At 36.7% G+C, this 27,573-nt stretch overlaps 1 protein-coding gene across 4 annotated transcripts in view; it reads left to right on the forward strand.

The window, feature by feature from the left end:
• The window catches only part of TBC1D5 (TBC1 domain family member 5), a 325,748-nt gene that overhangs the window by 263,473 nt on the left and 34,702 nt on the right, over positions 1 to 27,573 (forward strand). For all 4 annotated transcript variants that reach the window (XM_026842526.1, XM_026842528.1, XM_026842527.1 and 1 more), the window contains 4 exons: positions 4,014 to 4,099; positions 8,826 to 9,085; positions 13,272 to 13,337; positions 19,132 to 19,295. In XM_026842526.1, coding sequence (XP_026698327.1) covers positions 4,014 to 4,099; positions 8,826 to 9,085; positions 13,272 to 13,337; positions 19,132 to 19,295 — 576 coding nt within the window. The remainder of the gene's footprint in view (positions 1 to 4,013; positions 4,100 to 8,825; positions 9,086 to 13,271; positions 13,338 to 19,131; positions 19,296 to 27,573) is intronic.

Here is a 27,573-nt window from a genome sequence, read left to right on the forward strand (position 1 = left end):
AGGGAGGAAAGGATATAACTTGACGAAGAAGAAAAAAGTGTGTTGTAGAGATTCCTCCTCTTGCACCTGCGTGTAAACTTTTACAAATAATGTGCATTCAGATGGTGAAACATTAAATTGCAGCAGTAACCTGGTTTTCCTGGTATGTTGTAGAACAGTCTGCCTGTGACTTCTGTCATGCACAGGCGTGCTGTGCTCTATCATATCTACCCCATGGGTAATGTGACGTGATATGTCTCTGGAGGCCAGGGAGGAAGAGAGTTATACTAGGGAATTTGAGCATATGGAGCACAATCCTTAACTGGTGAGAATTGCTTTTCTGCGGTTTATGCAAGTTTAGGGAACTCTGCCGCGTTCAGTGAGATTCTGACCACAGCCGCAGCTCCCCCGCCTAGGGAAAGATCAGGCATGTGTATAACTTAACTCATCCCCGTGTCCCTGGAGGAGCAAAAAAACAAATAGAAAGTCCCCAAGAACCTCCTGCCTGTCATGGGAATTGGAGTGAATCAGTCTGGTAGTGGCTGGGAACAGAAGCAGGAGGATGGGGGATAGGACTTCAGCAGGCAAATGGGGTGAGGGAGCATCTTTTACACAAGGAAAGGCTCAGAGACAGGAGTACCTCAGAGATACCTGAATCATTTTAAAGCATCTCTTCCCTTTGGGCTGTGGCTAATACATTTGGAAGAGACAGAGTCCAAAATCAAGTGAATTTCTATGTGTGCTTCTGTATCTGAATTTTGTACATTGTCCTTTTAAAAGTATAAATTGAAACCGGGCTTTTGAAACTAAGCTTTCTCTAGCTAGAAATTAATATTAGAAGAATTAGAAAACCAGCAGTCTGCTTCTATAAAATGGGTGTGGGGAACAGGGATTTCTAGTATTGGCACAGACAGCTTTTCTCTATGATTTCTGTGCTCTCTTTCCTTAGAATAGGAAAACATTATTCTGCATAATGCCTTCACACAATTTCTTAGGGAGACTCAAAAAACTACTGATTTGAAGGGTTGATTTCACTGTCATTTTAACATTATCCTTTTAAGAAAAAAGATTTTATCTGAGGTACTAATCAAAATAATTACATAAATTTAAAAAAAAGGAAAAACTTTACTTGCTTAAGTAATAAATAGGATCATTCTAAATTGCACTGTGTAGAAAAAAATGTGGATACTGTGAATATTTTAAACAACAGAGCTATGTTTTGCTGTAAATAAATTTATTTAGTCTTCAGTCCTAATACATGGACTATAATAGAGGGGACAGCTCAAACTGGATGCTTAGAGAGGGGAATTAGTTTAAAACTAAAATGAAAGACACACTGTAATTGTGTAGGTTTCCCTTTCTGCAACTTATATTTCACTTGCTGAAATTATAAAAAAGAATATAAAATTTAAAGGACAGTCACAATAAGATAGAAATCATAATCTTCATAAAACCATATTTTTTGCTGTCAGAATTTCCGTTTTCAGAACTATTCTGTGGTGATACTTCACAAATACTTGTCTGCTAATACACATCAGGTTGCTTTTTTAAATAATGAAATTTTCCAGAAGGATACCTCTGTAGTGTTACAAAAGGAGTCGCAGCAGTAATACTTGGTTTTTATGGTCTTGCATTTCTAGTGTTTTTTCAACGGCATTTTTTCTGAGGGCTTTTTTTTCACTGCATGTAATAGTACTTTAAACTGCTTCTTCCTTTGATACCTTTAAACCTCACAGGAATTTAAATAGGCCCCTGTGAAAGTAATGCTTGAGCCTCATTCATATATTCCAGTTAGATCATTATTCCTATTAATGGCTTTAAGTGCTTACATAGTAGATCAGCCTTTTGTGTGTTGAATTGCTTGTCATTTCTGCATAAATATGTTTCAAGATACTGTTCCACATTATCCTTTTCTCTTTTTTTATCCAGAAGCAATGTGTAATAATCTATTTATTTATTTATTTATTTGTTTGTTGGGTTGTGGAAAAAAAAATCCAGTATTTTTGCTAAGTTTAAATATGTAGAGTTATTGGAAACAAATTGCAAAACCGGCTAACATCTGGCGAAGCGAATTTTTCAAGAGGCTCTCTTCTGACTTAAAAGTGCCCGTTATTTTAACTATCTATTACTCCTCCACCTTGTCAAAATGGTCATCAAGATATGTAAAGAAAAAAGTTATTTAATTCATGGGAGAAAAGTTACACTGTTTCATTACTCGCATAGTAGTCACAGAACCATCAGTTATCCTCATCACGTCAGTTTGGATTTGATTATCATAGAAATGCATTGAATTACCAAACTAGAGCAATAGTAACTAAAGCTGATTCATTGTTATTGCTGTCAGTTGATGAGGACTGACTTACAAGCCATACGAAGGGGTAGAGTTATGCAAATATTGTTTTTATAACAGGAGAGGAAAAACGTACAGCGGCCATTACAATGTGGGTGGTAGGATAGATGAGGATTTCTTTTATGCTTGTTTAATAGCTTTTAGTTGTTTTATTTTTTAATGAACATTACAAACAGGATATATTTTTAAAAGGTTTAACATGTGTCCAAAGAAAGAAAATGAGACATTTCATACAAGATTAAGTCTGACTGCAGGAAACGATCTGGAAATTCCCAGCCTTAAATTTGACCCCAGAAATCATCCTGGCCTTTGATATCTTAACTCTTCTTTAAATCTGCGTCTCTCCTTTTGTGCACGTGCAGTATTTTGGTCTTTAAAATGTAACTCCTATATCCTCCTCTGAAAATAAGGTTTCCAAGGAAGGAGGATTATCTGCAGTTATGTGGAAAATGAGAGGATAACACTATGGATATTCCAGTCTATAATGAAATGTGAAGGGCAAAAATACAACATGTGAAACTAAAACAGCTGAAGACTGCCTCCGTTCACCTGTGAACAACTAGTTCAGAAAGGTCATTGCGTAGTTCATTAAAACTGTATTTACTACAAGACTTAAGAAAGCAGATCAGAATGTAAGATAACAGCCTATAAATTAATAAACCTTTAAAGCAACTACTTGGAAAGTATTTAGATCTTTTTTCTACAATGAATCTGAACATTATGCAGAAATTTACCATTTTTTTCTATTACACTAGAAATGATTTACTTTAAGTCATTTCTAATTTCTCTCTATACATATATATATATTTTAAAAGGTTCTCTCTGTACATCTCTGTTCTTTTGGTTTCATCTCTATGCAAATTTTTTTACTTAAAAATATTTACTTCCCCCTCCAAATAATATCCTTCAGGATGCATTCGTTTGATCAAGAAAGATACTTTATGCATACACTGTGGTCTACAGTTAATCAATATTCAGTGGATTATTAGATCCAAAAAGGATTATTTCAGCACTACTGAAGGTACCGTGCTTCAGTGAAATAGTTTCATTGTGGCAGAGGTGGAGACTAACAAGTGGCTTCTGGTTCCGATATTAATTATATACATTTTATTATAGAAGAGTTCTTTATTTGTGGCCTCTGGTTTGATTAGGGTGAAATTTGGAGACAGAAAAGGCTCTGTGTGCCATCTAGTGGCAGTGTTCGGGTTGCCTCACTAAATTTAATTCTTTGCTTAACCGAGACACTGCTAGTGATGCATTCAGTTCAAAATGTTAGCTGTAGTTTCTCCTTACTGTTACAGTTTTCTTTAGAAACACATCACCTTTAGATTAGAGGTGGTAAAATTCTATACCTGAGCTAAAGGAAGAAATCAATCAATATCTGAACTTGATTTAATTGGAAATGTTACCACTACAGTCAACAGCCTTATTGCTGTGTGGAAGAACACTAATTTCTGTGACCACGGAGTGGACTTGCACTGGCAACAGTTGGTATTATTTTAAGACTTCACTTTTATGCAATTGGCATTACTGCCTTGAGAAACCAAGATCCTGGGAAAAGAAATTGCTCTTTTGATTTTTAAATTTCTGATCTTCATTAATGAACATACTTCTTGCTTCTGCTTTAAATCTCTCAGAAAATTCCAATAAGGTATTCTTTTTTAATTTTTTTAATTTTTTTTAGAGAAATCCAAGACCAGTGACTCACCAGTTCCAACAAAATTTAGATTATTACAAAGCACGTGGAGCAGACTTGATGAACAAAACCCGGTAAGCTATTTCTGCATATATGTGCACTGAACTAAGACCTTACATAAACAAAACGTTTCAGAAGCCACTTTTATCCCAAACAGGAATTACAGAAGCAGTATTAGAAACACATATGGTTGTTTCATGACATTTAATTTGAATCTTCACCTTGCCTATTATTACATGAAAAATGAAAGTTTTACAGATAGTGTTGCAGTCATCTTGCTGGCATTTTTTTAAGGCTAAGGACATTTGTACACAAAGCAGGGGGTAAAATATTGCCAGTGTGAGTTCTGTAGTGAGTTCTGAACTACTTCTGATAATGCATCTAATCACAATCTGGACTATCCACCTACCAGAAGCTGTGTAAATTAAATTGAATTACTATAAATCCAGTGTGAAGTCATTTTTACTCAACCTTTTTGCAGCATTCATCCCTTGCTTTAGAAATGGTTGTATCAATACTGCTTAAATTCCTTGTCAAGGCCATTTTTTCTGGTGTAGAGGTGTCCGTGCCCCAACTGGGTGGCCACAACATGAGTGGTGGCTCCAGGGCAAGTCAGTGCAAGACACAATGCCTTCCTTCAATTTATACTGTCACAGGCAGTTTCTTGGATTGCACGTGGCCCCAGCCATATGCTGTGCCTGCTGATTCAAGGGAACTTGCTGGCTTTTAGACCTTTGCACCTCTGTCAAATTCTGTTTAAATCAGTTACACTGAAAGCTAGAATTAAAATGGAGTAGATTAAAAAGCTCTTAAAAATGCAGAAATGAGCAGAAATTAAAACTGAGTAGAAATTAAAACTGAGTAGAGTGACTGCAAAAGCATCTTTTTTTTTTAAACAAAGTTTTAAAGTCAGGGAAGGGTGTTGAAAATTACTGCATTCTATTACATTTTCTTAATGTTTTTACTTATTTATTCTTTAAAAAAAAATAGTCTCAAGAGTTGCCTAAACTTGAAAATTTGAAAATTCCAAAAGAAACATTTCAAAGTTCTCGAAAAAATAAATAAATCATAAAGCCCAGACAAGAATGACACCTGATGGAAACCTAAATTGTAAGGAAACAAATGTCCATTAAATCTATGTAGGAATATAAATTCAGTGCACACATAGTATACACACCAAAGGAGAGGAGAAATTGTTTAGAATAGTTCAGATAGAGGAATAACTAGGACAAATTTATCTCAACAGAAGAACATTTAAAATAGGTCAAATGTGATAAATCTATTTAAGATTGGAATAAAGAGAGAACTGGAAGATGTAACATTAGGAAATGTCTCTGCAGTGAGCAAGGAGATGGATTAGATCAGCTTCCACGTCTTTTTCATCTTTAATTCCACAGGCTCAATGATATATTTAAAATATCTTGGCAAATCTCTAATATATATTGCTTATTTTATCACATATAAAACTTTTTAATCCATCATATTCATATATTTGTCTCTCATCTCTCATAATGGCTACTTACTGAAGAGAGAAGTGCCTTTGAATAAGGCTTGCTTAAAACAAAACATTTTCATCTTAGCAGAAAACTGCAGAGATTGAATCATCTTCCTACTGCTAGTTTAAAAATACACCATTCACATTCAAGGTCAATGATGCTTATTGTGATGAAACAAAATTGTTTGCTTCATAGATGGAATTCACGTCTCCTTGATACTCTTATTTTTAAACTGATACCCTGCTTTTAAATGCATCTGTTGGTAACTCTACAACATAATCAATCAGCATTTTTCTTGTAATTGTTGTGCATATCTGGTCCATTTAGATGGCTAAAATGTAGACATTGATCCGTGTTTAATGGCTGTAATCATCCTTTGCATTAATATATCAGACATTTAAATGTAAGAAATAGATACATTGTTGTTATTTTCCTGAACTTCAGCTCAGTTTTAAGGCACCTCCTCCAGAGATCTAGCACCTCACTATTGTTCATTTTCTGAAGCTGTGATTCCGAGAAATTGCACAATAAATTTTACTTCAGAATACTTTTATTAAAACAACCTCTTGAAAAGAAATTTAGATAACTTCATTATTTATTTTTCGTGTATGTGTTCTGAGCTGATCATTAGCAGTGTCAATTCATAGTAGAGCTAAATCACACATAGGTATTAGGAGCTGCAATAACTATCCTTTCTAGTACTCAAATAATTATAAAACATTACTGCATGTTATTGTCTTTTTTGTCTTATTGTCTTATTATCTTTTTAAAATCATATTTCGGACATAAACGGCTTAAAGATTTTTGGTGTTTATTGTTCCTGTAAATTGAAGTTTCTCAAAGTCTCTTTCTGACCATCTGAAAAATGCAAGTAAACTAATTTCTCCTGGTTTACATATATGTCAAAGCAGCAAATTAAACATTGTAGAAGGAAAACTGTCACTTTTTATTAAGCAAAGTATAGCTGGAAAAAAGCAAGAAAGAAACAAGCTGGTGGACACAAATACACAAGCTTTGTCTCCTGCATCTGTGGACCATCATGATTCCAATGATGCAGCTAGCTCAAAGCATCCAATGCCTTTGTTGATCAGGTAGCATGTCAGAAAAAAAGATTCACTTCCAGTAAATATAATTTTTTGTGCAAAGTCATGGGGTTTTTTACTGATTGTCAAGGCTCTAGACCTAGAGACAACACAAACCTAGGACTCAATCTGCAAGCCATTATCTTCTTTCTAAGGTGATTTTTCAGGTGAGTGATATATACCACCCCAATCTTGGTGATTAGTAGACTGAGGGGTAAAAATAGACCAAATATACCAAAGTTTGGATTCAAAATTTCAAGCAAGTTTTTACTGGTATGAACCCCAATATCAGTGACATAAATAGATTCATTGCAAACTGTTGATTAGTGATCGATATCTGCTAAACCAGCATTTGGCATTTCTTCTTCCACCTTCAAAGCTACAGTCTTCAGTTTCTTTCTGGAATGGAGAAGACATTAAACAAAGGCCCTGTGCTGACTCTTGTTCTGCAACATATATGTGATGGAATAGAAAAAATCCCTTTTTTTTTTCTTAAGTGTCTCTGCAATACTTTGGGGAACTGATTAATAACTGAATCTGATAGGTAGTAGTAGCAGAGTAAAATTGAATAGTAATAAGCTTTTTACAGTGTCCTCTTCTTTAAAGTCATTGGGACCTATTCGATTTGCTTTTGAAACCATTTGGGACTCCTGCAAGAGTATTTTATAGTTCTGAAGATACTCTCTTTGTAGTGACTTTGTCAGTTACTCTCAGGTGGTTACATAAGACTTCTGTAACATCATCAGCAGTCAATAAAATGGGGAGACACAGAAACATCCTGTAATTGTTATTCAGCAATCATTCCTTTCCAGCTTCCATAAATTGGGAAGCAGTACTTTGTCCCTGTCTCTGCGCTGCTGTTCTTCCTAAAAAATGCTACATGCTGTCTTTCTCCATCACCAGTATATGGCAGAAGGACCCCGTACAGCCTGGGGCTGTATCTTGTGAGTGTGCAGGCTCACATACTTCCTTTTGCTGTATCTCATTTTAACCGTATCTATTCTGAGTCTAAACAACTCAGCTGTTGTTACTTTCTGGATATGTTCTATATGTGTACACGCATTTATATTGTATATTCTAAAAAAAACCTATCTGGAGACAAATAGGGAAATGGTATGAAAAGCAAAATCAAAATTACTTTTCCAGGTGCCTGCGCAAGTTACAAGTCACCCATATTAATTCATTTGGAGCTTATTTTTAGTTAAACTTCCCCAAAACATTGCAAAACTATTTTTTCCGCAGTACGACTGTATTGTTTTTAATTACATGTATCTCTTCAAACTTTTTTAAGAAGCTATTTATATCGCTGAAGTATAGATCAGCAAAATAAAACCTGAGGAGTGGAAAGGTCTCTGTGACAGTGATATATTTCTGTGAAGGGTATTTCAAGCATTAATTATATAAAACAGGAAAATATTGCATGAACACATAGGAATGGCTTTGCTGATCCCTGGGTTATGTGAACACTTCTACTGGGAGTTAGAAGCTGCTTTGCCTTTAGAGAGATTAAATGGTTCGACAGTTTTCTCATTCTTAATGTTGCATATAACAGAATTAAATAGCCACGTAGCTAAAAATAAAAAGTAACAATGATAAGGATCATGATCCAGTATATGTGTTATATCCTGAAGCCATTCTTCAACCAAAATCACTTTAGAATTCCCATTTAAAAGTGCTTGGCTTGAAATGGCTGGGCTGGGCAGAAGCTGAAGTTAGAGCAAGACACATCTAGTTCTGCCAACCTAAAAATACAGACTAGTGTTAGTTTTGCTTGCGGAAAGAAATGTTTGAGTTATTTTAAACATTTAAGATAATTTAATCTAGCAGAAGTAAATATTAAAGCAGTCTTTGAATAAGAAGTGCAAAAAGGAAGTTTTACAATTTTTTTGATGCTTTAGAGCCTGTACTGCTTTTTTGTCACTCTCTCATTTTGTTCATTTTAAAAGGCAAATTAAGAAAATTGGTACAAACTTGCTGTATTTGGGGTTAATCTGCATTTTTCAGGAAGAAAGGGCCAAAACAATTTGTCCACTGCTGGTTGGGAAAAACTCGCTCCATGCAGTCTCTCTGTGCGTTCTAGTGCTACTGTAGTAAAACACCCTCTTTGTAATGTTCAAATCTTCGATTTTTTTTCCCCTCATTTTTGGGGAACAATGCATCCATTGCTGTGCCTGTCCAAACCATGGGCAAGGATGTGATGATTTCTACTCTTCTTTTTTCAGCGCCAGTGCTAAGGCTGCCCCACTGAATATTAACAAAGTCTCCAACAGCTTACTGAATTTTGGCCGAAAGCTCATTGCTCCGGCTATGGCTTCAGGCGGGACTGTGGGTGCTCCTGCCAGTGGGAGCAGCTTTCCTCCCCCTGCACTGCCCATCAGAAGCGCCGTGGAAGCCCCCCAGCACCACCACCACCAGCATCACCACCAGGCACAGCAGCAGAGAATGATGAAGTCCGAAAGCATGCCAGTTCAGCTGGGCAAAGGTAAAGGTGAAACGTGTGGCAGTGCCGTGGCAGAGGGAAGCTTTGTATGCATTTTAAGGACTGAAGAAAGTCCTTTTGTTGATTTTATATCGATGGGTACATGTCTGGAAGAAACAGAAAAAAACAGAGTTTTGTTAAGCAGTACATTTGTGCTAAGTATAACAGCATGTTTGCAATGTAATACGCAATCAGATGTTATCTCAAGAATGTACAGATGCTATAGGAAGTTTAGAACCTTTAAAAATATATTAACTACAAATTACATCAGACATACCAACAAACTACATCGTTGCCATAAACATTAGCCAATTAATTTTTCAGTCTTAAATGCAACATATTTTTAATTGTAAGGCTAAGTTCACAGAGGGTTTTTAGGTTATTGGCACAAATCCTATGCATAACACCATTAACTAAATATGAGTGAAGGAAGTTAAATCAATTACAGAGTAATTCTGAATAAGCAAAATCTTATTCCTTTCACAATGTGTAGAGCTTAATTGAGCAGTTACTGGAACAATAACATGTATTTGCCTTTTAATAATTTGTGATGGCCCTCTGCACTTTCTCTGGTTAGTAAACACTACTTTTTCTTGAGCCTTCTTTTTATATTTCTTGAGGACACTTTATTCAAACCACAAAGTCACAAGCTCAGCTTGGGTAGTTGTTTCCTATACTCTGCCAGGCTCAAGGTGTGTTGCTATTTTTCATCTTCAAACAGCCTTTGGCGGTATGTTCTTTGCAAGGAGTATGTAGAGTGATATGGTGTCTTGTTGCTTCTAGTGACTCATCCTAGGTAATGGTTTTAAGTTTGAGGACTGGTGGTGGTTGCCCTGAACCATTATGTGGTATTGCATCATATTTTTTACCAGATTTGAAAGTGTAAGGGAAGGGAAATACACTGTAGATGAAGTTGGTGACCTGACCCATAAGGTGCAAAGTTCGTCCTTTCATGATGCATCGCATCCCCAGCAGACACTGAGGGAGCAGAATTCAGAGGCACAACTGTTGTCTTGAAGCAGAAAGATGCAACACTTTTGGAAGGGCAACTAAAGCTGCTTGGCAAAATCCAGATGTGCAGCCTTTCTCAGGACCCTAGAACAATCCCAAAAATTGCTCCAACAAGGGTTTTACAGTCATTGATACTGTGCAAATGTGAAGCTGAAACACAGTGATTTCTCTGCTCATTTGATCTGTAGTTACTATTGCCATGTATAGGCCTGTTTGAAATATTAATGAAAATCCTGCTCACGTCAGTGGAAGTAAAATTAGGTGTGAAACGGAATCATTTTCACACTTTTGGAAAGGCTCTTTTGTTTGCTGTATTTAAAAAAGTTTTCTGTTATTCCCTAGTCACATGCCTGTCTTTTTACTTTTCGGGTTGAAAAGTGGTCCTCAAATGGTTATTTTCTTTACCCTACTTAATAGTAAAAAAAAAAATGTAAAATTTGAAGCAACTTCTATAGATGGAATAAATTGTTGCTTAATTTTGATCTAACTGGTCAAGGATGACCCTGTTTACACTTGTATGTGCCAACTAACATGTTGCATCATCCAGAAATACACTTGACACTTTCCATATAAGAATCAGAATAAAAAAAATGTGGTTATTTGGTCATTGTCATGTACAGACTGTGCACATATTCCTATATCATCAGGAATATGGAGATTTGGTAAAGTTATCGAGAAATTATGTGAATTTTTGATGTAGGGCACAAAGAATTTTCATGATAAGAGGGAACATAACCTAATGCAGTGCTTCAGTACTCTCAGCTTTCTCTCGCCCTATTCTGTTTGTCCATATTTGGTACAAAACTTGCAGAAGTAATTTAAAGTCAACAAAATGTAAATATGATTTTTTTTAATCAGTTGAGGTGACAGTGACTTTTGTTTTACACATCAGTGCCATTGTTGTTCCAAACGTGTACGGATACCAGTATATTGCCTAGAGTTGGATAGATATTGTGAATGATGGCAGCTAGATACATTTACAAGTGTTGTAACCTATATTTTTAAAGAGAAGACCAATAGGTAATAGAAATATAGTCTCTTAGAGCTGCTGCCTAGTGAATTCTCTCTGAATTGTTTAAGTGTAGGAATAGCTTAGCAAAAAAATTCCCTGTTTGCAATGATGCTGTGGCAGAGACAGATTAAAAAGACCCTTTTGAAGTATGATGCAGATACCTTTGTAAACAACTTAGCACCATCTCCATCACACTAAAAGTGAGAATAAATCTGTTCAGTTCTGTGCAGAAGGACAGTATCACCACCTCAGGAAGGTGCTGTACAGCATCTCCAGTGAACAAGGACACTCCCCACAGCTCTGAGAAGTTGTGGGTACTTCTGTCACAGGCATTAGGATTTAGGATTTAGAATATAACCATACCTTGAGAAGCTCTTATTCCACTTCTGTTTGTGCTGAACTTTTTATATGCCTTTTTACCTTCTGCACTGGCTTTTTTCAAACTCTGGATTCTCCTCTAGCTTTTGAGCATTTATTCGGTGTGGTTTGCAACTGAGGCTCCCACTTACTGAGTAGCTGTCACTAATGGTCTTATGTTCCTGTTCTTCACTGTGTTTTCAGCTTTCCTCAACCTCCTGGAGCCTGGCTGTTTAGCTGAGGTAGGCAGAGGCACAGATTTAGGATTTAAATTGACAGACATTTGCACTTCGAGTTGATCTACCGGTCACAGATGGTCAGCTGAACAGTATAACAGACTGAAGTGTAAATTTGACAGGCATCAAATCATGAAAGAAATATCCATTTTTCTCATATTATATTAGTTCTTTCAGGTTTTGAATGCTCAAGTAGTGCTGATAATTTAAATTAAATTAATTTAAATTAACATGTAGAGGGTTATAAATTTGAAGATATTACATTAATTGACTAATCTACTTTTTTACTGAATGTGAAGGAGTCCTTCATAACAAAATATCTTTCAGGACTGGCAAAATAATCCTATCCCTGTTTTAACAGCTCTGTTCAGACAGACACTCCCAAACCAGCAGCAGTGACAGGTGTCATTCGTGCTGCCACCTCCAGGGGTAGCTTGTGCTGTACTTTAGATGAGGGATGGTTGGTTTACGTAATCGATAGTAATTATTTCTCATTCCGAAGTTTTGGTGCTTGCTGAATTTCTTTAATAAAAAAGTATATAATTTAGATAATGTAAATGGAAAAACAGCAGAATAATGTTAAATATATATATATATATATATAATTGCAACCCTGTAATTCCAAGTTCATTGAATTGTCAGTTGTGAGTTCATTGTCTTGAAAGACAAAAATACTGATAATGAAAAAATAGGCAAAAAAAGCAAAACTGTTGCCCTTTGTGTTCCACTGGATTCTTGAGCGATCAGAAACTGGTTACTCTTTGAGTACCAAACAGCAGTGTGATGCCAGAACTTCTTTTCTGATAGTGCCAGATAGTTTTCCTTCTATATCCTTTCACCCTGAAACCCAAAAGGCTTTTGATTTGAGTGGTTCTTTATCACAAGGACATGTTAGAGGACCAGTCTGAAGATTAAGTTCTGCCAAAACTGTGTTCGGCTATTTAAAGAGTTTCCAGACTGCTGTTTGTTTATATGAGTTGATACTTCCGTGGTATTTGTTATAACATGAACAGAATTTCCACAGTTACCGAATATGCCCTAAAGAAAATATCTCCATATTTAGAATTATTTATGAACTGTGTCCAGAAAATGAGTATGCTTTTTCAGAAGGAAAAAGAAGTTGTCCTTACTGAGGGCAGAACTGAATAAAAGTCAAAGGGATAAAACTCCGATTAACAAATGCTTTTATTTTTCCTTTTTAAAAAACATGTAAATATACATTTCTTAGGCAACAATGAAATTTTACTGACAGTAAGAATGTGATGCTTCCCGACTAGCAGAATGGCACTGTCAGTGTAAAATACCAGAAACAAAATGGTTTTGATTGGTTTTGTTTAGATTTGATACAAATTAGTCTCTGAAAAAGAGACTTTTTGCACATCAGAATGCAGCATATGATGCCCTGATTACTGAAACTTCCCGTTTCTTTTTGCCTGCTCTTACACCGCTCTCTTTACCATGTCGTTTGTGTTGGAAGCAAGGTCCTCCGGGTGAAAACCCCGAAGTTGCCGCTCTTTACTTCAGCGAACTGCATTTCTGGGGCAACCTTCTAACGCTGTTGTTTGTTCCCCAGGCGAGGCAGGCGCGGGCGGCGATGCGGGGCTGCCGGGCCCCACGCAGCATCCCCCTGCCCTCCCAGGTACGGCTCCCCTCCCGCGGGGCAGCGGGGCCCTCCCTGCCTGCAGCAGGGCCTGCACAGCCTCCCCCGCGGGTTTTCCCATGCGTGGCTTCTCCATCCACCGCCATTGTCCATCCGCCGAGTGGCACTGTTGTGTAGAGAGAAAAAAGCGGCTCCGCCTCATCGCTCCCTGACTGTGCTGTGTGTGGCCCTTCAGTCACATTTGCTGTATGCCGGCATCTGTCTTCGTCAGAAATGTGTATTTGCCTTGTACTTCGTAGTCCATTTCACTCTGTGTCGTGTGGGGCAATTCGACCATCAGTGGCTCTTTTAGTTGCGTTGCTTTCCTGTTGTTGTATTTGAGGCAGGCGTTTTGAGCTAGACATCTACCTTAACGCACCTGACTAGAGAGGACCTTACCTGCCTTGGCCTGAAATAATAAGCATAAGCATACAGATTGATGTGATGAGATGGTTTTTGAATAAATTTTAGAAGTGCTAGAAGCCTTTGTTCCAATTTCAGTGGAGGAGAGAAAGGGAAACTAATAAATCTGAAAAGTTTTATAAAACTCATATCATTCTTTTTGCATATTTTAATACTCCACATCCTGACTACGGCCAATACAGAGTAATAGATGAGCAGCTCTAAATGATTCTGAATTATATATCATGCCTTACTTCTGTTCTTCTCACTATCTTTGTCCTTGCTCTCCTTATAACTATGAAAACTATTCTTTTCTTGTATAGGGGCCAAACAGAATGAGCCATTAATTTCATAGGCCTTTTATGTTTCTTCCTCTGACTTCCCATAGACTTTGGTAGAGACCCCCAAAGTTCACGGTTATGTGCCTTATAATTTAACTTAGTAAGACCTAAAGCTTGCTTTTCTTTCATTGTCTTCACTCCTCTTGTCATCTTTTACTTTATTACAATAGATCACATTACTTTTAAACTTTCCTCCTTCTTTTCAAGACACTGCATGTCTCCACCCTCGGCCCTGCCAGCAATACCAACAGTTTGGTCCTTTTTCCCACTACCTCATCAGTATTTTCCAAATGAATTTGAGACAGAGTATTTGTGAGCCTGGGGTCAGCCCCATTATCATTAGCAACAGGCAAGTCGTGAGCCAGTTGGAAGCCAGCACATGGAGCTAACGCTGCTCCTGTTTGCCTCAGAATTGGATGTATTTCTAGTGCATGAAATCCTGTGCATCATTACCGTGAACTATTTATGCATTTTAGTGTGAATGTATGTATTTTTGAGACATCCTACACGGTAATGTGTTCTGACTACTGCTTACATCAGGGATCCTTAGCTATTTGTTCCGTGTGCCTCATAAGCATTTATTTGATTTCCATGTTTGGAGTTTCTTCAGCCTGTTTCATATAGGCTTTAGGACCTTCTGGTATATCTTAGTCAGAGATTAAATTTCTCTAATCTTCTTTTAAGGAGGCATAATGTGTTTATCTGAGATTGATAGAATGAGCAGAGAAAAATTAGTTTTGATTCAGTTATGTTCTCAGATTGCCGATTAAGCTGCTTAAGTAGGAGATGAGTATGGTTAGTTATTAACTGTAGTTTCTTACATCGCTTCATACATTTTGATTCTACAGGGAGGGTAAGAGATCTGTTCTTTTATATTTTTCTCTTTTTTTTTCTGAGGAATAATCCAAAATTAGAAACTTTCAAATAGCCCTCTTGTTAAGCTATTGAGTGAGGAGAACATACCACACTGCTTATTAAGAAAGATGTGGAATAAGTAAGACACACAACAGAGAAGATACAAATGGCATTTTGTGTAATCCTCCCAAGATCCTGAAGTCTGCGTTGGTGCTACAGTGTTATTTCCAAAGTTAGATGAGGGTTGTTAATGCCTCAGAAATCAGTGCACACATAATACATCCGAAAGACTTAAAAAACATCACAGTTACTTCAGTGAAATGTTCTTTCATCAGCTCCACTAAACTTCTGTGTTGAGAAAATGATAGGTGGCTTTCTTGTTACATTAGGGACAACATGTATGATTGGTGTGACTTGTATTTCAGCTTTCTTATTTACAGTTGTAAAAATGATGACTCCTCTGGAAATTGGAAAAGCCTATTACAGTCCAAGAACTCTGTTTGACGACTTGCAACACACTGCAGTTATTCATAAATGCTAGTCTTTCTGTCTTGCTTAATTCTTCATCACATCCCCAAATAATCCATGTCACTGTGCTATTCACAGGGTTGGAGTCCAAATTAAAATTTAGTGCTTCCTGATGATAATTTTCTCAGATTTTCTTATTCATGCAGAAGGATTAGGTGCATCCTAAGCTTGCTTCTTACCTGGACATAAAACACAGAAGTAGTATTTTTATCACTTCTGTTTTACTGCGTCTCTATCTTAGTTTCATTACATCTTGTACTGCTTTTATTTTTCATCTTCATTATATTTTATAGTCCATAAGAAAGTAATTAGTCAAAGCTGTTGTGGTTATTTGAACAAATTCCCTTTTAGGACAGTTGTAGTGTTCTGTCCACAAAATCTCAGCTATACATATTTCTTCTCTTGTTTGGTTATGCAAGTAGTTGTATATTCCACTCCTCTAAGCTGTGATCCCTCTTTTGAAGTGTAGCTGTTCAGTAAGCAAAGCGGTGGTTATAAGGAGAGTTCTCTGTCTTTTCAATTTCCTATTATATTTTGGACTTTTTTTCTTAGAGCTGGAAGACAGAATATAGGAAAAAATCCTTACAAATCATTTTTCCATCATTTTACCAAGCTGTATTATTTCATTTGTTTGGATTTCTCAACTATATTTTAAATGTCCCTCTCTCAATGTTGTCTATGAAATTTTACCATATAATCTTCTTCTTTGCAGGTGAAGTGGGTTAAGCACAGGCCATACAATGAAAAAGTATGTGAAAAACATACAGTGCTCATTGTTTTAACTTTTGGTGTTGGTTTTTTTTTTTTTAAACTTTGATCCTATGTGGAAGAGATCTTCTTACTACTAGAATGGGAAAGAGCCTATTTGGTTTGATTTATATAAAATCAGACCAAAATATAATATTTTTTTTCGTTGTACTTTACTCTGGCCACCAAATAGATTTATTTTTTTTAATGTTTATCATTTATATTGGCTGCTCTGGCTTACCTGTGTAAATTTCTTTTATAAATACTTTATTGGCTAAAATACATAGTTTCATCTGTTTCAAAACTATTTTTAAGTTTACCTACTGTAAAATCACATTTCCATTGTAAATTGCCCTATAAAATGCATTAAAAGTCTCCTTCTTACATAAAGGCAACTGTAAGGATAATGGTGTTGCCAAGTGACATGATTTTATCCTAAAATTAGAAATCTTCTAAGAACTTCCTTGTGACTGAATTATTTCTGCTGTTTATTTGCCATGCGGTGTTTTCTCCCTTTCCACCTCTAGAATTATTTACAGAATTGGAGATTGATGTTCTCCTGATTAATGCATAACCCATTTCTCTATAAAATGTGAAGGCAAAAGTTAAGTGAGATCTACAGCCTCCATCTCCTGCACTTTAAGGAAGCTGTTCAGACTAAGTGGTAGGTGGTAAGTGACTAGAGGAGGGCTGTGAAGAAACAGAAACATGCAGTTGGATGAAGTTGGTGGGAAGGAAAGAATATATAAAGGAAAAAGTTGAAATAAGGAAGTTGCAGAAGAGTCAGTGTGGATGGGTCTGAAGAAGAGGAGGAGGCAGAGGAAGGTCCACATGAGGACATAAAATGTAGGAGGGTCATGGAAGAGATGAGCAAAATGCAGCAGCAGAGTTTGAAGGAGAAGGTGGGAAGCAGTTTATATGCCAGTTTTCTTGCAGAAAACGTTGAGAATATTAAACCCAGATCCTTTCTTGGGTTTTATCCTTTTTAGTCCATTTTGTCACATTTGACGTTCTATTTGCCAGTTCCATCTCTTTGCATTTAACAGTCTTCTTGCTAAGAGGACATTTTAAATAGATCTGTATTTATTCCCTTAAGAAAATGTGAATTGCTGGTTTCATGTGGCTGCGGCTGTGCAATGTATGCTGCGTAGGACAAACACTGTGGAGAACTTGGCTCGGACTTTGTCTCCGCCTGGCAGGTGGCCAAGCACGGCACCACTGACTTAGGCACCACTTTGAGGACAGTTACTGTTCTAGATCTTAAATGACTGAATTAAGTTAAGATGTTTCCGTACGAGTAGGTTTTGCTAGTTGTTTCATTTTCTTCAAAATGTTTTATCTCAGCAGAGCTGGTTTCCTTTTGTATCTAAGTCTAAATTTCTTTCGTGTTTTCTGCAGCCTTTTCTGCCTCTATTTTCTTTCATTTCTTTGTCTTTCAGTTTTCTTTTATTTCTCTAGAAACCTGTATCATGAGGGAAGACCACAGTGCATAATGAAGGGGAGACTAACCCATTCTGGAAAAGGAGCTAGTTTTGTATTTTCAGAATTGGTAGCGCATCCACAATGACAAAACACTAAATACATCATAAGGTCTGTGCAGTAATATGTGGCATATCTGTGAGGAAAAACTGGCACGGGGGTGGGAGCAGCTCAGAGCAAAGAAGAATGAACCACTGGCATCTGCGAGGGAGGTAGTTTCAAATTCAATCACAGCCTTGCAAAGGACACAAAGCTGCACCTATGACATCTGAATGTTATAGTTTCAGAGGATCACTCTTGATGCAATAGATAATAGCATGAAAAGCACACTAAAAACAAAGGAAAGGAAAAAAGGAGAACATAAACAGACCCATTAGAATAGCCAACAAAACAAGGAAATTCTAGAGCTTTTGATTTGTGTGCTATTCTACTTTTCTTGAGGAATGGAAAATTTTAGAATTGTGTTGGGTCACTGAATTGACTTCCTCATACACATAATAGAAAGTATTTTTAAAACTAGCATCTGTCCTAATGTAACATTTTCTTAATGAAAGTTAATGAAAACTGATATACTAAACTTTTTTTTTTTTTTTTTCCTGGAGCTAATAAAAATAAAATCTAAAGTTAAATCTTTCAAAACACTCTGTCGGCCTCAACTGAAAGAAATGATCCTTATCAAAGACAGCCTGACTACATGCAGTGTCATGGTGAAACAGCCCAGGCATCTACCCAGATATCTTCACCATGATAGTGGACAACACTAGATTCTTTTGAAAAACTGCATGAAATTACAATAACTAACTATTGAGTAGACTTCATTAAAATGTCTATTAGGTGGAGATGGCCTTAAAATTTGAAGCATGAGAACTTTCATCCTTTCCTAAACTTAATTGTTCCTGTTGTATGTCTAGATGTTGTCATCTAGATGGTCAGTGGCCAACCCACTCTTGGAATCTGACATTCTTGTTCTCAGCTTCCTTTGCCAAGTTTTAGAGTTTATTTATTGAGAGAAAAAGGTTTTCGTTTGCAGTGTCAATGACATCAGATTTTTATTTTTTTTTACTGTGAAGTGGTACTTTTGCTCATTGTGCCGCACAGGGAAGAGAAGGTCCGCAGTCTATGGATATAACAGTGTATATATACTAGGATGGTATTAAGAGAGAGAGAGAGAGTTTAGTATATATACACTAGATAGTGTGTGTTTGTGTATATGTCTATATATACACAAAAATTTTGTATTTTTCTCTCATACAAAGATTAAGTTCTGCGTATGGTAGAATAGTCCTTCAATCTCACAGTGCATGCTGACATACTTCAACATTTCATTCTGTGTTGAGTTCTCTGTGAATCTCAGTGAATGTCCATTAAGACAAAGAAGTATTTACAGGGAAAAGAAACTGCCTGTTGATTAATTCTTCTGTTACTTTATACTTGCTTTACAGGCCAAAGTTCAAAAAACATCAGTTCATCTCCAAGCATAGAGAGCTTGCCTGGAGGACGTGAATTTACAGGATCTCCACCTTTGTCGGCATCAAAAAAGGATTCCTTTTTCAGTACAATCTCCCGCTCCCGTTCTCAAAGCAAAACTATGAGCAGAAAAGAATCGGTGGGTTCTTTAACTTTTTTAGCTACTTTAATGTCACACTACATTACTTGTTAAAGGCAATAATTCCTCCCATTCATTAAGCACTTGCACTTGGAAATGTTTCCCTAAGCACACATTAATGGCAAAAGCAGAAATAAACTATTTCAACTGTTTATGTTGAGTAACATCTCCATTATGGCTTCCATCCTGTAATCCTACCTGCAGTGAAACTGTGAAAGCGCCTGTTGCCTCTGAGAAAGAGGAGAGAAGTCCTGCAAGTTTATTTGCTTTGTTAAGACTTTCACTGTAGTCCTGAAGTTAATAAACAGTTCGGTGGGAAGCACGAATGCTCAGCAGATCCAAACATGTCCATCTGTTGTCCCTGAAATTCCTTAATACATCAGAGGTTTCCCAGTGTCTGTAGCATCTGTAGTCTGTAGTCACAGTTCTATTTCTTGCACAGGTCTGACCTTCCATTTGGCCCCAGGAAACTATTATTTGAGCAGATTGTTCTCATCCAAGAAAATCAGCTCTGATTTATCATGGGTGTGTTCCAAAGAAATTCTCATCCAATCAGCTATATTTTAGGAACACCACTTTGATAAACCTCATATGCCGTGGAACAGGAGGATTATTGTTTATTTTTTAGACATGTTTCCCATTGTCTTTCTGCTGATTAGAAACCAGTTATGTATTAGATAGAAAAAGTATTTTTTGTAAGGTGAAGGCACAGTGGTTTTCTCCAGTCAATTTTCACGAATATATGCTCAGATAATCATAATGATTTCGATAAATAGGAATTGTAATAACAATATTTTTATACTACAGCATCCATCAGGTGTTCCGAGCTAAATATTGTACAGAAACTTAATCTGAACATCTCAGCATTTTTGTCTTTAAATAGCAGAATCTTTATTAAGAGTCACATCATATTTTCAATTTGATATTTTAAATGTTCTAATGAAAGACACAACTTTGTGCAAGTTTGTTCAGTTTTTGTTCACTGAAAGAGAGGGTTTAATTCTTGTTCCACGTGCTTTAATGTTGTGTAAGGAAAAGCTGTGTTTTGTGGTTAGTCAACAAGAAGCTATAATTTTGGTCTGTGTCCATTTAAGACATATTGAATTGAATTTAAAGCTAAAACAACAACTCAATATCTCTCTGCTTGTCCTCATGAAGAAAAACCAATATACGAATATTGAACTTTTCTTTTTATGTGGTTTGGCAAGATCTAAATCCAGCTTTTGTTTGCCACTTTTGTCCAGGCCAGAACTTGGGATTTTTGCACTAGTTAAGTTTAAGAATAATGCCTCCTTAGTTCTCTAATGGGAGACGTAGCAGAATTTGCCCTTATAATATGATCAATTAGAATCCACTAATGATTAACATGGTTTTCAGGTAAATAATTTCCCAAATTTGTGATATTTTATTAGGTTTTTTCAAGGATTTTGAACAAAGTAGTATTCATTGGAAGAGTTTTATAGTCCTTATGATAATTTTCAGCTGATTGGTTATTGTGATAAACTAAGCAGAGCATAAATTTGCAGGAGAATTCTTTGAACTGTGGTATACAATTTCTATTGTAGCTTTATATGGTTAATCAGCCAGAAAAGCTTTTAGGCTACCAAAATCTATTTCCTTGTGTTAATTTTTTGACTGACCTTTAATATATGAAAAGGAATTTGTAGCAGCTCCAAGAGGAAAAGGTTTGTTTAAATCTGTTCCCTATTGCTCAATACAATGTTTGGGTTTTGTTTTCCTGTAAATTTCATGATACCTCATTTTCCATATAAAGAAGAAAACCCCAAAGAGTTCATCCTGAGGTCCCAAAATAGTTGCATCAGAATTGTCCAGTCTTACAGTTGCTTCGTATACAGCTGTTTCAAGGAGGCAAAAAAAGGCTTGAAAACATAATGGATTCACATCTTAGTTTTATTTCTAAAACTGAACTGGTTTACATTCTTACTCTAATAATTATATGGATTGTGTTGTTAAGTATTGGGGAAATTACCTTTGTTGGAACATGGCCATGCATCAATCACTTTATGAAAAGGTCATTTTAAAATCAGTTATTCTTGGTGTAACCGATGAAAAAGAATCCATTTCCCCATCATCTTTGTACTTCTAATTAATGAAAGCAAAGGGGAAATGGAATACATACATAAAAATGTCCTTCAACGTGGAGTTTAAAAAGTGATTTTCACAGACCAGAGGACATTACTGTAACATTGTCATGGGATGAACAGGAATGTCATCACTGCAGGTCACACCTGGAGTACTGTGTTCAATTCTGGGCTCCCCAGTACAAGAGAGATATAGACATACCAGAGAGAGTCCAGCAAAGGTGGTGAAGGGACTGTGGCATCTCTCTTGTGAGGAAAGGCTGAGAGAGCTGGGACTGTTCAGCCTGGAGAAGAGAAGGCTCCGGGGGCTTTTAATGTGTGTAACTACCTGAAGGCAGAGTGCAAAGAGGACAGAGCCAGGCTCTTTTCAGTGGTGCCCAGTGGCAGGACACAGAGCAATGGGCACAAACTGAAACACAGGAGGCTCTGTCTGAACATCAGAAAACAGTTTTTCACTGTGAGGGTGACTGACCACTGGCACAGGTTGCCCGAGGAGGTTGTGGAGTCTCCATCTTTGGAGATACTCAAAACCATCAGGATGCAGTCCTGGGTAGCCTGCTCTAGGTCGCCCTGCTTGAGCAGGGGGTTGGACAAGATGACCTCCAGAGGTGCCTTCCAACCTCACCCATTCTGGGATTCTGTAACAGGATAAAGTGGAATGTGACTTGTCTAAATTCTTTCTTTCCTGGTCCAACCAGGTAGACTTCCTCTGGGAGAGTTGTGATCAAAATTGATACTTAACTTGATTCATTGCTTCCAGGAATAGGATATGTCCATTTCTCATATTAAGGACTTCTTGAGGTAGTAACATTTGCCTTATATTTAGTCTTCTAGATCTTTTCTCCCTCCCAATTGCAAAGATCAATGGAATGTCTTCTTTACTGCTGTTGTCAGTAACAGATGTCCCCTGTTTAGTTAAGGAAGTGAATCTGCAGCCTGAGGGCTGAATGCACAGTATCAGGTCATGTTTTGGCAACCCATGGCATCCTGAAGTTTTCCATGTTACTGTCAAGTGGTGCTCAGCTGTATGTTAATGTGAGGCCCACCAAATGCGCTCGATCTGTTTTGTGCTCAACAGTGAGATGGTTTCCTACCCCTTTATATAGTATGTGGCTTTCAGACAGGAATAACTTAGGTTGCAGTTTCAGGAGCTGTCTTCCTATAAACAAGAACAGGAATTTTTCATATATAAAGCACTCCAGTGCCTGTTATCCTCTGGCTGGGTCAGTCTTGCTGGAATAAAGTCCTAGAAAATTTCCTCTCATAGCCTGCCTACTGCCTTTTCAGCAGAGTTGGGGAATTGGGTGCATTTGTGGTCCGTTTATTTCTCATCATGTTTCATTTACATCTCCAGCAACCATTAAGGACAGTCTACTCCTCTTTTTGGCAAATAACAAAACTGTGTAGATGTTGACTCTGGCAAATATGGTTGGCTGGTCTCAGTTTCTGGCAGAATATTCTGTAAATTGCTTTCAACCATAGAGATGTTCCAGAGAGAGAACTTTGAGTTGAACAATATAAACATTTTAAAAACTTTCATAAAAATAAAACATGGGAGGAAGGTGGTTTTGACTGAAAAGAAAGTTTTGATTTGAAGAAACTGTGTCTACATAAAAGATTTCAAGTTAAGAAAACTGAAATTATCCATTTGGAAAATATGTTAGTTTGAAAATTCCCAAGAAGGAAACATTTCTAAGGAAAATCTGGAACAGTTTAACGTCTTTACTAAAATAATTTACAGACATGGTCAATCAAATTCCTCATTTCTTAGAAAAAAAGATCCTGAACAAAAGTGTCATGCATCATGCTGGTTTTGATTGCACAGACTTTTTAATTAAATCAAGTCTAACATATGCTATTGTCCCCACAAGCAGGTATAAACAACTGTTACTGTCTGTGATTTACATAGCTAGTCTGACTGATTTGAAATTAGTTATGAGTACCCCTACAGGTTAGAAAATTAATGTATGCCATTATTTTCAATTAAATAGGCATCTGCTCTACTGACTTAGGAACCTAATTTTAAGCATACAAACTTGACAGTTTTGCTCAAGTAGGAGTGGTATACAAAAATCAAAGAGATAATAAAATGAATACTAGACAACCACACAAAAAAAGCTAAGCATGCAAAAATTCCTTTGAAGAAGAGCGTGCCTCTTGTGCATGGTACACATCTTGGAGACTTTTTTAATTTCCATATATCTTTTCCTTGACTATTATTTTTAAAACCTCTTTAAAAGGTTTTAATTTAAGCAAAATACTTGTCAGTTCATACTTACCAATGCCAAACATTTATTTGGAAATACAGATGCTATGATGAAATGCCTTTTTTTAGTTCAGCATCATAAAATTTGCCCAGAATAAGTTAGCATCTTTGTACAACAGCCAATTCCTTGATCAGTGTGTTAAATTTGTTAGGCCTGAAGTTAAAGACATGATGATTATTCTCAGTGCCATTAAGTTTAATGAACTCCAGTGCCTTAGAGTTTAACTGCAGTTAATACTGGAGGACATTTGTCTTCCTTATTCTGATGTGATAGGCCAATTCCCGCACCTGAAAAATGCAATTTATTTAGTACTTCAGTGCTTGTCTAATTTTAGGGATAGATAAGCAGAATATTAAATCTGAGATGCTGCCAGGTCATATGAACAGAGTTCATAGACAAAAACCTCAGGGATACTTTGGAAGTGTGATTCTTTTCTCCATTGCCTTCCTCGGGCTCCCACAGCATGCTATAACTGAAATGAAAGCTGAAAACAGTACAAGGGAAAATGAGCTGCCTTTTACAGTTTTTTATTAGAAATACTTGCGAGTTTCATATAATTTAGTAAAACGACAGCTGTATGCATGAGTGGCAGCTTTGAATCCTAATGCTCCTTATCTCTTTTAGAGTGATTCATTTCAGGGAAAAGAAACTGTACTGTGATAAAAACAGGAAGTTAATTGCTCAGAATAAAAGATGAATAAAAACCCAAGTGGCTGCTCAGTGCTTTTTCTGTCATATTATGAGCAATAAGCATGTATACAGAACAGATCTGTGGGGGCCATTTGGAAGATTTTAAAAATGTCTTTCTCTAGTGCAAGAGATTCAGATACATGAAGCCGAGTTATACGTGCCAGTAACTTCTGCTCAGAAACAAATTAGAATGTTATCATTTGAAAGAAGGCAGTAAGAACTTCAAATTATTGGGCAGCCCTTTAAAACTGTCAGGGAGAATTTTAAAAATACCAAAATCATGAACGAATGAGACTATCAGCAATGTTTACAAAAGGATCAAAGTGATTTAGGAGCCACGAAGTGTAATCCTTCACTCCACAGCAATCGTGTTACCAGCAGCAGGTACAGGACTTGCTCTGTGCAACCTCTTTCCATCATGTAATTAATGTTTCAGCATTAACTGAAATGGCGAAGTGGCGAAGGAAAATATATCCAAGGATCTATCTTGGTGGTTTGAGCTGCCATTTTTTCCTTTTCAGTGGAAATCTCATCCCTTCATCCTGTTCTTTTAAGATAACACCACAAAATTACTGTCCATTTCTGTGAAGAGCTGAGAGACCTGCACTGAACTCTCCGCAAAAACATGGAGATGGATGAGAAACATCACTCTAAATCAGGCTATTGTTTTAGCTGGGTTTTCTTTTGAGTGGGAAGGGTTTCTGTGTTTGAGAGATATTTTTTTCCCACTGAAATAAATTGTAAGTATGTGTTTAATAGCCTGATTCTTTTTTTTTTTATTTTTTCTGTGCTTGGTTAAATCAAGCCATTCCCTATAATAACAACAAAACTTGTCCTTCTGTTCTTTTAACAATGTAGTATAAATGCTGTATATTTACAGTCCCTTCATAATCACTATACTTAAGTTTCACCCTCTTTAAACTCTGAACAATGTAATCAGAGTTTCTAAAAGCCCTAAATAAAAGATCCTGCTCGGGTCTGCATCCTCAGTCACATTATGAATCATATCAAAGGTCAAATACATCCAGCCTGAACAGAGAAGGATTTAGTGAAACTATTTTGTAACTGATACTTTAAAAAAATTTAACTGATTATGAGTTTACCAAAGGGTATACTTTGAGAGTCCTTCATAAAGGACTGTGTGTATGTTGAACTGTGTGTATATCAAAATGCTTATTCAGTCAGCAAAATTAAGAAACGTAATTACAGAAGTATATCAGAACTAATCAACCATTTCAGTAAAATTCAACCACATACTTTAGTTGTATAGAACTGAAGCATGGAACATGAACTTTATTCCTTCCTGAATAGCTATATATTAGTCATTCTATATCCATATCCATATGCATTCAAGAATACTTACCACATTATTTCAGAGGGCTCAAAAATCATAAATTGGTGGGATTTTTTTCCCCTGCTTACATTTATCTTACATTTGCCACAGTGAGCTTATGCAGTCTTAAAGGCCAGCAATGTGTATACCAGATGGGCAGAAAGCCCGTCAGATGTGATACCGAAACATAACGGAGGAAATGGGATTCTCATTCGCCTATGTGTTTATTTATAGCTATTTCCAAAATACTTACAGTCATACCATCTAAATTAATATCTCAGTTTTATTATTTATGAAGAAATATTCCAATATGATTAAGTCAACAATGTCAACAGCAGCACTGAGAGAAACCTCTTATCAGCATTTCTGTTCAAAGGGATAATTGCTATTACCCTACAGCTCTTTCTGTTCTTATCTATTCCCTTACCAAGTGAAATACTACCAATTTTCTCAGTTGTTCAGTGGCTACCCATCCACAATGAGTTACGCACAATTTTTTGCTTTCCATAGATCTTCCAGCTTTTTATGGTTTTAGTTTTTTAACTGTCTCTCAGCAGTCCCATAGCATAGTGCCAACAGGTGGACTTGTGCAGGCAGCGGGTAGGTAAGTCTCGCATGTCTTGTGTCTGCTTGCAAAGAGGTTTCTTTCCATCCCAACTTTCTTTGTCTCTAGGCAAGAGCTTTCTCCATTATTCATGTTTATCCTCCTCCATCTTCCTGCTAAGGAGAGATGATCTGAGCATAGAAGCGGAGTGTCTGTAAGAGGAAAATAGACCCAGGTTAGATGAAAACAAGTCCTGCTCATGCTCCAGTAGCACAGTTGCTGGTTTCTAGCACTGCGACGGTGAAGCTGGTGCACCTGGAGGCTGTTCCAGTAATAGGCTCAACAGTGGGAGCTGCTTTGGAAAAAGTCCAAGCCCATGGTCCTTTGCCACTAACATCTCCAGGCAAGGTAGGATGTGGCAAACTAAGCCGAGTCCAACAGCATGACACTTGCAAATTGACTTTGAACTGTTTAAGATGGAAATTCAACAGCAGGGCCTAGCGCTTAGAAGCTGTGAGCCAGAGTTTCAGCTATTTTCAGGATTTTAATTGAAATGAAATGGATCTGTCAGGGGGCTGGGGAGATGTTCTGAGGCTCCATCTTTCACTTTCTGCTAAATGTCACTATATGTAAATATTTTAGCTTTGTTTTAAGGGACAATAAATCAGATAATTATACATCAACACAATGAAACGTATATTTTGCCTCAAAGTCACTGATCTTCTTAGTGGAGATTATAGATAAATATTGATTATAAATAAATATCTTTTGCCTCGCTGTCCTTATAAAACTAGAGGGCAAGGAAGAGGAATAGAGTTGTTCTAGTTTGGAAGAAGAGAAGTAGCTGACTACAAATTCTTATTTCTTATATTTCAGAAAAGCTACAGATACATGTCACATTAAAATACACATATATAAATATTTCTGCTATTTTCAAATTTAAGAATAGTAAGGAAAACATAATTTTTCTTGCATTTAAAAAGTGTAGGTCTCCTGGAACAATGCTAACTCTATAGAGTAGTAGAAATTTGAATGTTGGAAGAGAGAGTTCCTGGGTCATTGGCTATTCTGAATCAGTTGCAACCGTTTCAGTTTTGCTGTCTTTAGTACAGAAAGATTGAAATTTTTTATTTATTCATTTAATCCTTTACCAATAATCTGTTGGTTCTGTTTACACGTGCATAGCTTGGGAAAGCATTGTGCAATGCCATCACTTTCTGTGTTGCTACTGAAAGCACAGAGAGGAAGTCAGGGCTGTACTACTGCACAAAAATATGTGCCTTTGCAGGTGAATGCCTTCTAGCATTTTAATTTATTGGCAAATTTGTCTTGGTCTCATCCT

This window comes from Athene cunicularia (assembly GCF_003259725.1).
Source record: "Athene cunicularia isolate RWA chromosome 2 unlocalized genomic scaffold, athCun1 chr2_part1, whole genome shotgun sequence".
Lineage (NCBI taxonomy): Eukaryota > Metazoa > Chordata > Aves > Strigiformes > Strigidae > Athene > Athene cunicularia.